Below are 13,710 nucleotides of genomic sequence, written 5' to 3'. Positions count from 1 at the left end.
CTAGTGCCCAGAGCTGGAGAAGTCACATAGAGACCCCTGCCAGCGCCAAGATGCTTACAATGCCATGGGATCCACAAGACTTTCCACCCACTGGACTGTGATCTTCCTGCATTTGGCGTCATTGCATGTGTTTCCTGAGCCTGAATAGGAGTTTATAGATTGGTATTGGACATATGGGCTAATATCGGGCTTATGGTCTTGATCTAGACCGGACTGGGATGTTTTCTCAATATACAATTGCTCTTGTATATAAAGTTCTTTCCTAGATACATATGAATCTCCCTGGATTTGTTTCTCTAGTCTACCTTGAGTACCATAGGTGGTTAAGTCAGAGTCCACTCCAAGGCACCTAACAACAGCATATGTGTTTAACTGAAAAGGAATGCTCATTCAACAAACTCTTCAGTGGTTACCTCTCAGAAGGGGAGTACAGTTTCAGAGCAGGGTGATCATTAACTATCATTTCCCTTGCATTTACTTCTATCTTGCTAAAATAATTGTTTAAAATGACAATGAAAATATTGAGAAGAGGAATAAAGACTGAATCTCTAGGGATCATCGTAGGCCCTATTTCTGACAGAGTGGTTACCAATTGGGCTGCTATGCACAAGATCAGCCCTTCAAAACCGCCAGCCAGTGCTCGGGAGGAAGGCAAGACTTTCTACTCCTGTAAGGAGTTACAGTAGTGGAAAGCCACCTTGAGTTTTTGAGTTATTTATACTTCCAGTGACAGCCCCCTCCCTCAACTTTCTCCTCTTCCAAAAAGCTGGCCCTGATAATAAGAGGATTCTCATTCCTTTTTCAAAACTAAAATTTCTTTTTCATGTTACTTTTTCTTTTCCTAGTAGGAAAGGTGAAAGTGTGAGTTCCATTTTCATAATTAACTTTGAAATCTTGGAGGTATTGGCTTTCTGAGCTAGAAAATCTCTCCACTTCCAAAAGTTCTCCCATGACTTTCATTAGGGTTTTTGAAGGTTAATTGGCTTCCTGAGCTAGAAAATCCCTCTTTCCAAAAGTTCCCCCATGGTTTTATGAAAGGAAATCTCTCTGCCACGCTATTGGAGGCCAGCATTCAGAACTATAAAATATGTAAGATGAAAAGAGCTAGATATAATCTAGCCCATTTGTCTCACTTTATAGATGAGAAAACTGAGGTTGAGCAAAGAGAAATGGCTCAAAAACTAGCTACTCTCAGAACTGAAACCAAAACATGGATTTCCTTCCTCCTTGACCAGTAACCTTCTCATGACACATGACCAACACTATTCTGAGAAACTTTAAAATGTGGGCAATTTGGGAAGAGTCTACATATGACATAACGTAAGGTGTTTATAAATCACTGTAAGGGGTAGCATCAAGTTTCTGTAATGTTCTGATACAGCAGAAGTCTGTATTGCTTTAATTTTCATAGCCAAAGTGAGTAGTCTATGACATAGGTCATACCACAAAAATCTGTCTCAATCCCTTATAGTTTCTGTCCTTTATCTCTCCTTTATCTCTTCCTGGTTTTTGTTTTGTTCTCTCTCTCTCTCTCTCTCTCTCTCTCTCTCTCTCTCTCTCTCTCTCCTATTCCCTGGATTGTTTTGTGTGTGTCTGTTGATTTGTCTGTTTCTGAAGTCCTACATACCTTCATGCTCAGTATTTCTTCAGTCCAGTTGAGATGCTTCAGAGGCACTACAGGTTGTAGAACCTCACTCTGCTCCTAGTAGGACCACTCTCAACTGGTGAATCAGAGAGTAATTGGCACTCAGTACTATTAGAGAAAATTGACCAACTCAGAGGACTGGTCCGACTACAAACCCATAACCACTGAGCTCAGTGAGTCATGGGCATTGCTTGGCGTTCTTTTACAATTGCTTGAAAATCCTTTCACATGTTAACAATACTTGTCTGATGTCCTTAAGCTCCCTACCATCACCCTTCACTCTCTCTTTCTTAGTAGATCACATGGATTCCTCCTTCAACATGAACATCAGGGCCGTCAGACATAAACCACTTCAAATGTCTCACTCAATATCTGGATGTTGATCTACATGTGCCATCCCCTCACCTCCTGCCTTCAGCTCCAAGAGAGGGGTGCTACATGTGCACATCCGAGTCCATTGTATCACTAGGGGCTGTCCATGTAAGTAAGTGTATCAAAATTCTCTATAGATTAAGTAAAGAATAGGAATTTATTGAAAGGAAAATAAGACTGTTCATCATATTTTATGCAGTGAAGACTCTGCCCCAACCATTTGCCCTTCCTCCCTGTGTATTGTTTGTTCAGGATTCATTATATTCAGGATTCCAAACTTGGATCTCCTGCTATCCTAAGAGGGGGAAAAAGGAAGACTACTCAAAGTAGGGCTTCCCTGGGGGAGGATGGGGAGAAGAGGAGGTTGAGAGAACGTTGGATAGTGCACCTTTAGGACAAAAGGCCACCATTCCTTTATAATCAAAATTCTTTTTTAAAAAAGTAGTAATTCATTAAAATACTTTGTTGTTTCTAGTCAGTCTTCACCCAAATGCTAGCAGGCTTCTGCCCTCCAATCCCAACTCTGAAATTGCTTGGGTATAAGTCCTTAATAGTTCCCTGGGGGCCACATCGAAAGAACTCTTTCGTAACCCCTTTTCTTTTCTTCCGGGTGTAGTGATATTAACTTCTCCCTTTTGAAGGTCTGCCCGCCCTGGACATCCCTTTTCTCCTTTCACTTCGTCAGTACTTGCACCCAATTATCTTTGTCAGTGACTCTTCCTTTACATACTCTGCAAAAGTTGCTGTGTGCCACACCGGAGACACAGTGTGGGCATTGCGCCCGATCTGATCCCGCCACACCGAGGCAAAACACTAAGGGGGTGCAACAGAACAGCAAGGGAATGGAGCAGCCAGGTCCCCCGGGAATGCTGAAGGTGGACTTTGGGGCCAGGGCGTGGGGCCCCAACAGCCTAGACTGGAAAACACTCCTATAGGCCAACAACCAGTCCTGGAACTAACTACAAGCTTTTCTTTCTTGTTATGTTTTGGTTTTTGTCATTGGTCTGCTGTTGTTTTCTTGTATATTGTTGCTTGGCTTTGCTCTGTCTTGTTTTTGTGTATGTTAATATCTCCGCAGGTCCGTCTAAATAAGATAGGCTGGATGAACAATCTGGAGGAAACAGCAACAGGACCGACAGTTCCAGGGGGACATGGGAGAGGGGAGGTGGGGGGAAAGGTAGTGGTGTTAACAAAACCAGGGACAAGGGAACAACAAGTGATCCAAATCGGTGGTGAGGAGGGTGTAGGATGCCTGGTAGGGCGTGATCAAGGGTAATGTAACCAAGAGGAATTACTGAAACCCAAATGAAGGCTGAACATGATAGTGTGACAAGAGGAAAGTCAAAGGAAATAGAGGAAAGAGCTAGGAGGAAAAGGGCATTTGTAGAGGTCTAAATAAAGGCATGTACATATGTAAATATGTGAGGATGGGGAAATAGATCTATGTGCATATATTTATAGGTTTAGTATTAACGTAGCAGAAGGACATCGGGCCTCCACTCAAGTACTCCCTCAATGCAAGAATACTTTCTTTATTAAATTAGCATTCTATGATGCTCACCTTCCTGACACAACCGCTGAAGACAAAGTGGGTGCATAAGCAAATGTGGCGAAGAAAACTGATGGTGCCCGGCTGTCAAAAGATATTGCGTCTGGGGTCTTAAAGGCTGGAAGGTAAACAAGCAGCCATCTAACTCAAAAGCAACAAAGCCCACATGGAAGAAGCACACCAGCCTGTGTAATCACGAGGTGTCGAAGGGATCAGGTATCAGGCATCATCAGAACAAAAAAAATCATATCATAGTGAATGAGGAGGGGAGTGCGGAGTGGAGACCCAAAGCCCATTTGTAGGCCACTGGACATCCCCTTAAAGAAGGGCCTTGGGGAGGAGGTGAGCCAGTCAGGGTGCAATGCAACAACAATGAAACATACAACTTTCCTCTAGTTCCTAAATGCTTCCTCCCCACCCTCTATCACAATCCCAATTCTACCTTGCAAGTCAGGCTAGACCAGAGGATGTACACTGGTATAGATAGGAACTGGAAACAGGGAATCCAGGGCAGATGATTTCTTCTGGGAGGGTGGAGGGTGGGTGGGTTGGAAATGGGGAACCGATTACAGGGATATACATGTGACCTCCTCCCTGGGGGACGGACAATGGAAAAGTGGTGGAGGGAGACGTTGGACAGGGCAAGATATGACTCAATAATAATTTATAAATTATCAAGGTTTCATGAGGGAGGGAAGAGCAAAGAGTGGGTGGGGGAGTGAGGAACTGATGCCAGGGGCTTGGGCGGAGAGCAAATGTTTTGAGAATGATGAGGGCAATGAATGTACAAATGTGCTTTACACAACTGATGTGTGTATGGATTGTGATAAGAGTTGTATGAGCCCCTAATAAAATGATTTTTAAAAAAGTTGCCGTGTGCCAAGTTTCCGTCCTTAGTCCTTTTTTCTTCTTTCGTTCCCTTCTCCTCTCTTCTCCTCCTCACCTTCGCCCTCTTCATCTTTTTCCTTGACATTCCTAAATTTGGAGAGATTTTATCCAGGTCAATTTCTAATCTTAATCCAGGTATTCTGATGTGCTTCAGAGGAGCTTCTTAAATTATGATGGAAATGATGTGCATATTTACATTTGCTCCTAGGGGGGGACCTGTATTTTGTATCAGAAGTTTGAAATATTAACCATGTGTGTGTTTCATAGATTGTGTCTTTTGCCCATGCTTAGCTACTGACTTCCAAAGTCTTATGTCCAATTGCCTGCCTGACATCTCCACCAGTCACAAAACTGCCTCAAACTCAATAACGTCAAAAGCTGAGATCATTATCTGGGCCTCACAAATCCTGCTCCTCTCCCTGTATTTTTTATGTCCATGAATAAGAGTGTGGGAGCCTCATCTGACCATCTCCACCTACACAAAGAGGAAGGAGAGTCCAAATCCATATCAGTCCAAGGCTAATGTATAGCAAGCAGAGGTCAGAGGGCTCCACCCTCCACCCTTCTTTTTCCTGTTCTGACATCAACTATCTCTCCCATGGCACTCTACTTCTCTCCTGGATTAGATGCAGTGGCCCATAAGACTCATACTATACTTACAATTGTGAGGTTTACTGGAGAAGCTAATAGGTTACAAGTCAGTGTCAGAAACAACAAGGAGACAATCATTTTGTCCACAGCACATGTTTACATGTGCCGCCAGGCACATGTCTCTGGTCCTCAGCCTCGACAGTAAGGCCCCTTAGCTTCTGACCTTCTCAGGCAAGGGTTTCAAAGCTCTTTAACACTGGTAAGTGCCCAAAGGACAACTCCCTCTGCTTACCAGCTCCCTGTCCAAAAGTACTCAGCTTTACTCATTTCATGGGTCCAGAAGGCTACCTCTCTGTCTCAGCATTTCTGGGTTGCTACTTCTGCTGCTGCCGACAATTCTTGCTGCTCTGTGCAAGGATCCCAGATGCACTCCACTCGTGGTTTTCTTTCTTGGTGGTCATGAAACTCCTTCTTCCTGCTTCTGAGATGGCTCACTTCATACCTAACAGAATAGCACAAGTAACCAATCCCCAGTTTAGAGTCCCACATGTCTTATTTGCATGCTACTACCCACTCCGTTGGTGGAAGTTATAAACACTAGATAGAAGAGCCACACCAACTAATTCAACTGTACCACAATCACCAAAGCCAGGAAAATGAGTATCACCCTCAATTCCTCCTTGTCCATCACAGCTCATCCTCAATCACTCATCATTGCGCCATGTTACCCTCTTAGATGCTCACATTTCATTTCCATGTGTTGTTGTTGTTGTTAGGGTCCATCAAGTTGGTTCTGACTCAGAGACTGTACAACAGAATGGAACACTGCCCATCCTTCGCCATCTTCACCATGGTTGTACGTTTGAGCCGTTATTGCAGTTTGTCTGATGGACCCTTTTCCCCACTTCCTTTCCTACACGGGCCTCACTGATCAGAATTTGAATTCAGGAGTCATCAGATGATGTTCCCGGAAAGGGAACCTGGTGATTTAATGGTGGGGCAGGAGGAAGGCAAGAGGGGAAGCGGTTTATGTTGTTTACTTCCTGTTTTCTAGTTCACTCTGTCTCTTTAGAGTTCTGGGGAGCTGTGGAGGTTTGGTTCATGCAGCAGCATGTGGCGGCGACTGCCACCAACAGCTCTGTTCCTTGTAGGTAAGTCAGAGTCACCGTGGCTGAGAGAGAAGCTTAGGTGCCCTGGGTTCCACAGAGACTTCTTTTCAGACCAGCGTTGGGATCCCCAATAAGGATGGGGCTCCTTACCATGTCTATAGCTCTGGATTTAGCTCTTTAGCTCCTAAAGACAGCCAGTTGTGAGCTACAGAGATAAGAAGTCTGGGTCTGATTTGGCATAATCAGGAGAAAAACGGGAGACTGTGAGGCCGCAGTCACTTCACCTTTCTGGCCATCAGTTTCCTAATCTATAAACTGAACTTGTGGTTGTTAGCGACCCCTGACTCCAGGGCAAGCCCATGTGTTAAAAGTGAACAGCTCCCTGGGCGGAGGGGGGGAAGGGGTTGCTTGGCAGTTAATCCTGAGCCACTTGCACCACCTAGTTCCTATAAATTGAAGAGCTGGGGACTAAATGTCTCTACGGTCTGTCCCTTCCTGAATTCTGCCATCCCAGAGTTCCCCCTATCACTCTTCACGTCTACTTTTCCAGGAGTTTTAGCTTGAGATTGTTCCCATGGTTTGACTCAGGAGAATCTAAACTGCACCCTTCATCTGTGAGTTTGAACAGGGAGTTAGACATAAGGGAACAGTGTGTCCACCAGGGGCTTGGGTGGATGTGGGGCAGGAGGCACAGATGTTGGAGAGCAGGGAACATCAGGAAAGGTATCTCCTATAAAGATGTCAATTTGTAGGCGCATTCGGCTTCCAGGAGAGGGAAATTTAAACTCACTCTACATCCCACTTACCCTGATGGCTGTTCCTACTCACTTTTTGTTGTGTTTTTGTTTTTGCAGTTTGGGGTGATCTTCAGGCTGGTGAGTTTGCTTCCTGGTCTCGGAAAATCAAATGACGGTGTTCCATAGAGTACCACAAAGGCGCCCTGGCGGCACAGTGGTTACGGGCGGGGTTACTAACTGAACCCAGAAAGAGGAGGCAGTCTGCTTTAGTAAAGATACAGCGTAGGACACCTCATGGGGCAGTTCTACCCTGTCCTGTTCTGCGGAGTCAGACTTGATTTCATGGAAATGGGTTGGGAGTTTTTTGGTTTGGTCTGGTTTATTGAGTTCCACAACCCCAGGATATTGGGGAATGTCCATTGCTTGGGAAAATGCTGATTTGGAGTTCTCTAATACCAATGCAGGGAGGGGCGGGAAGGAGGGGGCTCTTGCCGCTCAGCCACTCCGGCTAGCCTTCTTCCAGGTTCAAAGCAAACCGAAAATGGAGCCAAGTGCCTCCAAGTTTCAGAGGGCTCTAACACTGAGTCAGAGGCCCGGGCTGAGTCACTCCCTGGGTGTGCTACGGGCTTACTCTGGCGTGGAGCCTGGGACACTAATGAAGGGCGTGCTTCTCCACACCACTCTCATCCTCTACTCTCTGGCTCCTCAGCAGATCTCCCAAAGGCGGCGGTGTCACTAGATCCTCCGTGGTACCGAGTGCTCACCAATGACAGTGTGACTCTGAAGTGCCAGGGGGCCTCCCTCCCTGGGAACAAGTCCACACAGTGGTGGCACAATGGGACCCTTATCTCAAGCAACACCTCCACCTACTTCATCACAGCTGCCAGCCCTAAAGACAGCGGGGAGTACAAGTGCCAGACCAGCCTCACCACACTCAGTGACCCGGTGAACCTGGAAGTCCACATCGGTGAGTCAATGAAGGCAAGAGGGGAACCACCGACAGTGTGGAACAAGAGGCCCTAAAGACTTGGGCCGAGCTATGGATGGTGTTCTCTGGGGCTAACGCTAAGAGGAGGTCAGCTGTGATGTCTCTGAAGGGTATTGGAGTTGTAGTGCAGTAGGCCTTAGGCAAATTGTCGAAGTCTGGCACGTGACAGATACAGGAGGGCTGCATTGCACTAGTCCAGGAATTGCCTTTCACATAAAATGCATACAGTGTGACGGGTGTTGTCTAAAGGTCAAGGCCCAAAATAGATGCTCAAAAATAAATTCCTGGAAACATTAATGAAACTCTTTTTAGGACCTCAAGTTCCTTCTCCTCAAACACATAATTCCCGACCCTACCTCCTAAATCAGCTAGTACAATCTACTCTCCTAGTTGTAGTTCCAGATCAATGTCACTCAAAACAGTCATACTTTAGCATAAATTTAGTAACGTGGTATCTCTCCCAAGAGCCTATGCATATTCAACTAGCACATTAAATGTGGGATGAAAGTTCTGTGTATCCAGACACCAGTGAGGGGAAGACATTTTCAGTCAGGGGGCTTTCATGTTGTCCCTGAAATCACACCGTATAGCCTGGAACATGCACTGTCACTTTGCAAGTTTGGCTCTACTTCCATGGCCGCCCTATGTGAATAATGTATACGGTGGAACCAGCCTGGAGGAGAAGGAGATCCTACCAGAGGTGAACCTGAAGCAGGCTTCCGTCAAATCGGGCCTCAGAGGCTGATCTTTGTGGCTCCTTTGCCTCTGACTGTACCCCCAGGTAACATAGTCCTCACTCTATAGAGCTACAGGAGGAATGTCTAGTATCTTGTTGGTGAGAGATGGCCACCTAATAAGTGATGAATTACCATCAGGAGGCAATAGCAGAAGCAAACCCTGGGATTATTGTTATCAGCTTGCTGTGAACTTACCTCTAGAGCAGCGGTTCTCAACCTGTGGGTCCCGACCCCTTTGGCGGTTGAATGACCCTTTCACAGGGGTTATCTAAGGCCATCGGAAAACACATATTTCCAATGGTCTTAGGAACCAAGACACCGCTCCTCTATCCGTCTCCAGGTGTGTCCACCCACATGCAGATACACACACATACGAGTACCCGGGCGTGAAGAAGACTGTTGTTACCCATGCTACACCATGCTTCAAGACAAAATTTCATTTATTTGTAATTAGAAATAAATATTTCATGATATATAATTACATATTGTTTTTGTGATAAATTTTTATGCTTTAATTATGTTCAATTTCAATGAAAATACAGCCTGCATATCAGATACTTACATTATGATTCATAACAGTAGCAAAATGACAGTTATGAAGTAACAACGAAAATAATTTTATGATTGAGGGGTCACCACAACATGAGGAACTACATTAAAGGGTCGTGGCATTAGGAAGGTTGAGAACCACTGCGCTAGAGTCTAGTTTTAGAAGTGGCCATAAAGAAGGCTGTGTTAAATGGTGACCATGAGCTTTAGCGTCATGGCTTTAGCCTCACCAGGCAAACTCCTGATCATCCCTTAGGACCCATTTGATTTATCTCAACCTCTCAGAAGTCTTCTTGATTCTCTCTGGGTCAGCGTCCTTGGTTTCGGTCTCTTTGGCCCTGCAGACCTGTGTTTGCCGTAGCTCCTGTGCTGTAATTATATCTGCATATGTGTGTCTCCGTGTCCACATTCTTTGAGGCCAGGGACTCTGTCCAATCACCTGGGTATCTCCAGTCTTGCACAATGATGGACACATTGAGAGTGAATGAGCATATGGACATTCATTGAGTCCATATCAGGTTGGATTGGGAAAGAATGTTCCCTGCAGTCCCTCCCTTCACGGACCCCGGGAGGATAAAAAACAAAACAAAAACAGAATGTTCTCCACAAAGGTCCTCCTACTAGATACCAAATATAATCTTACGCTAGTAAAATTTCATCTCTCTGCTAAAAATGTAAGTGAATATATAGCCTTTTTTCCCATAAATGATAAATGGTATATAAACAAAGAAAGCCTTTCTGAAGCCTTATGGCCAAGCAGACACCAAACCTTACCCATGAGCACCTCTGGTCCCTCCTTCCTTTCCCTGCCACAATGTCAGTGCCCACCCAGTCACCTTATTCCTGACTGGCTGACTGCAAGTTCTCTTGTCATATTCCTCTGCGCTATCTCTCTCTCTGAAATCTACCTGTCCTCAAATAAGACAAATCACTACATTCAAAATGCAATTTTTACTCTGACTTAGCACATGCCATGGCTCTTTATTAGCTGCCACGCAGGCAAATCCTTGTCTGCCGTCATCCCCTGTGAGCACACCGACACCCATCCATTTCAGAAACCCAAATCGCTCTTCACTTTCAACACCCAAAGGTTCTACGGAACCTTTCATGATCATGTGCATGTTTGGCTCATGTAGGTATCTGTCCCTCTACCCCATTAGACCAAACAAACAAGCAAAAAGTTGGTGCGACTTGCATTCTCTTGCAGGGCCCTATTGGCTTCTTCCCACAGAGAGCTGTGGAGGGGAGGCTTCCAGGGTGGTTTCCATTTTCTTCAGGACCTCCATCTGAGGGGACTCTCCTCACAAAAGCACTGTTGTGTCTTTCAGGCTGGCTGTTGCTCCAGGCAGTTGGACAGGTGTTCAAAGAGGGAGAGAAAATTACCCTGAGGTGTCACGGCTGGAAAAACAAACAAGTGTATAAAGTCACATATCACCAGAATGGCAAAAGCCAGAAGTATTTTCATCGAAATACCGTCTTCGAAATTCTAAATGCAACGGGCAAGCACAGTGGCTCCTACTTTTGCAGGGGCCTTATCGGGAAGAATAATGTATCTTCAGAAAGTATAAACATCATGGTTCAAGGTAAGAGAAGTGAAGCCCTAGAGTGGCCAGGCCCCTGTGTGTGGAAATTTGTCCTCACCCTGGAGGGTGAGGGGGGAAGGACGCCTGTTCTTCTGTGCCCGAGGCCAGCAAAGACCCTGGCACTGCCTGGTTGCTGGGTAGCTTTGAGTCCAGCCTGCTCGTTAGGGGTAGATAAGAGGTGCCATTCACTCTGTGCCGGCAAAAGCCGCATCTGCTCCTCCACTAATACACTTGTCCTGACTCACCCTACTTAAACCAGACCCATAATGGTCTGTGTCCCCATCATGCTGGCCCATCTTGACCTGCCCTCTTGTCCCCTCCCATTCGCACGACTTAGCCAAGAGTCAGTCTGGAAGGAACTCTCACCTGCACAAAAATGCTCCTAATTGTATGCTTGTGAACTTCAATATCCTCTTTGGGTTTGAGTTTGTTCTGGTTGTTTAGTTCAATCAGTAAAATAGATACATGTCTCTTGAGGCTTTAATGAAACCATAATTTGCATAAAAATCATTTCCTTATGAAAAAAATTAATTTAAATCATCTACAATGGTGACGTCGTGGTTACGTTGGCTGCTGACTGAAAGGTCAGCAGTTTGAAGAATCCACTAGCTGCTCCATGTGAGGAATGGCTTTGTACTCCCATGAAAAGTTACAGTCTCGGTTCTACCCTGGCCTATCTGGTTGCTGTGAGTCGGAATCGACTTGATGGCAGTGAATTTGGTTTTCTGTTTATTTGTTACCAAAGACGAATCAAATTGACATTTGTTAGCCATATGCTGGACACTGTGCTAAATGCTTTTTTAAGTGCATGCAATTCAACAAGTCTAGTGGGCCCTCACAGCCACCCAATGAGACAGGTAATCTTGACTATTTTACAAGTATCGTAACTGAGACCCAGGCACATGCACAAACAAATTCATTTTCCCTAAGATCATACCATGAAGGAGCAGTACTTCAAAGCCTATATGGGTATATTTAGCCATTAGGTAAAATGAAAGAATCCAACAAGCATGTCCTATGAGAGAACGGTAAATCCATCAAGCCACCTAGAAAACACTCCCAGTGTCCGCAGTCTCAGCCTCCAGGGTCAGAGATCCCTTAACACAGTGGCCCCTGACTTCCTGGTTTTACAGACTTCCACCTGCAACCAAAACCAAGACTCAATTCCCGTGTCAATTTCTGCGCCACTGGGTAGCACAAGCAGTTTCTGAATGCCCTTTAACCTAAGCATAGGTTCCCAAACCCATTTGGCCTACTGCTCTCTTTTCAGAAAAACAAACAAAACCCTCAGGCAATTAAAAACATTTGTACTATAGCCCATAATCCAGGATAAAGTGTAGGTCTCTGCTGTTGCAGCCATCCCCTACCCCTAGATCATTTCATCACCCCCCAGGGGGCAGTATCACCTACTTTAGGAAACACTGACCTAAAGGTTGGTGGTTCAAACCTCTCAAGACATTGTAGGGAAGAAAGATTTGATGAACTGCTTCTGTAAAGACTACAGTCAAGAAAGCCCTACTGAAGCAATTCTACCCTGTAGGCATGAATTTGGAGTCAACAGTTGGAATCATCCCTAGGAGGCCATTGGCTTGAGGTTTTTTGGTTGGTTGGTTGGTTGGTTGGTTGGTTGGTTGGTTGGTTGGTTGGTTGGTTGGTTGGTTGGATGGTTGGTTAAGGTAGCAAAAGAGATACGCATCTTTTAAAACTTTAACAAAACAGTGCTAATATTTGCCTTAAAATAATTTAAATTGAAAGTAAACCTCAAATCATTCAAGAAAGAAAACAAATGATATATCAAATTGATCAAAATGTGAACAATTAGTGAATCTGGGTAAAGAATATTTCAGAGTTCCTTATATTGTTTCAGTAACTTTAAGTTTCAAATTATAACAAAATTAAAGCTTGAGAGTAAAAATTTACTATAATGTTTCCAGTCTAGAAAGCAGTGAGAAATTACTTAAAATAACAATATTAATAATGAGAATGAACAAATTCTGTTTCTTTCCCATTTATGTTATTAGTTACAGGGCCTCAGAAGATAAACACTGTCAATTTTCTGTGTATGAGTAGCAGACTTTAATGGTTCATTCTTTTTTAGATTTGCTTTAACTAATTGATCAACATGGGGTGAAAACAATGAAAATAAATTTTTTAAACTTTTTTACAAGGTCAACAGTTTGAAACCACTAGCCATTCCTTGGCAGAAAGACGGGGCTCTCTACTCGTGTAAAGAGTTACCATCCCAGAAACCCATAGGAGCAGTTATATCTGTCCTCGGGTCACGATGCGTTGTCACCAACTCCATGGCAGTGGCTTTGCTTTTGCTGGGTATTGTGAGTTGCGTGAAGGTTTGCCCAGCAGAGCATAGTTTCACAGTCAACAATTCATACACCTGATACAATTCATCCATGGGAATCCTGGCTACGTACCACCGCTTATCTCATGTTCCCCCTGTACTTATTTCCGTTCTTCCTGTCCTATTCCTATCAACTTTGTCATTGGGTACATGCTGCCCTTTCTATCCTAAATGGTTGATTATTCTAACGCAGGGATTCAGTTCCAGGCCTAAAGGGGAAAAGGAATAGTCTTGGGACTCCCACCCATCTCTAACAGCAAACTGTGTTGCTCTTATTTTTGATAGGTGATCTTGAATCCTGCACTATGCTCACAATTGTTCTTATGTTTGAGGCCATTGTTGCAACAACTGTATCAATCCAGCTAATCAAGGGACTTCCTCATTTTTCACTGACTCTTTACTAAGTATGATATCCTTTTCCAAGGACTAGTCACTTCTGAAAATATGTCCAAAGTGTGTAAGACAAAGTCTTGTCATCCTCATTTCTTTTTTTTAATGTCTTTAAATTTTTTATATCATTTTATTAGGAGCTCATACAACTCTTATCACAATCCATACATACATCAATTGTGTAAAGCACATTTGTACATTCATTGCCCTCATCAT

The 13,710-nt window shown here is 44.4% G+C and overlaps 1 protein-coding gene across 1 annotated transcript in view; it reads left to right on the top strand.

Moving 5' to 3' along the window:
• The first annotated feature begins 6,123 nt into the window (after positions 1-6,123).
• LOC101660563 (low affinity immunoglobulin gamma Fc region receptor III-B-like) overlaps positions 6,124-13,710 on the top strand; it is a 13,721-nt gene continuing 6,134 nt past the window's right edge. The window contains exons 1-4 of the mRNA XM_045298099.1: positions 6,124-6,196; positions 7,009-7,029; positions 7,601-7,858; positions 10,494-10,748. Coding sequence (XP_045154034.1) covers positions 6,157-6,196; positions 7,009-7,029; positions 7,601-7,858; positions 10,494-10,748 — 574 coding nt within the window. The 5' untranslated portion in view covers positions 6,124-6,156. The remainder of the gene's footprint in view (positions 6,197-7,008; positions 7,030-7,600; positions 7,859-10,493; positions 10,749-13,710) is intronic.

The sequence above is a fragment of the Echinops telfairi genome, unplaced genomic scaffold (assembly GCF_000313985.2).
Source record: "Echinops telfairi isolate 266 unplaced genomic scaffold, ASM31398v2 ScPeMD7_7424;HRSCAF=8462, whole genome shotgun sequence".
Lineage (NCBI taxonomy): Eukaryota > Metazoa > Chordata > Mammalia > Afrosoricida > Tenrecidae > Echinops > Echinops telfairi.
The sequence above is the reverse complement of the archived record's forward strand: the minus strand, read 5'-3'. Positions and strand labels throughout refer to the sequence as shown.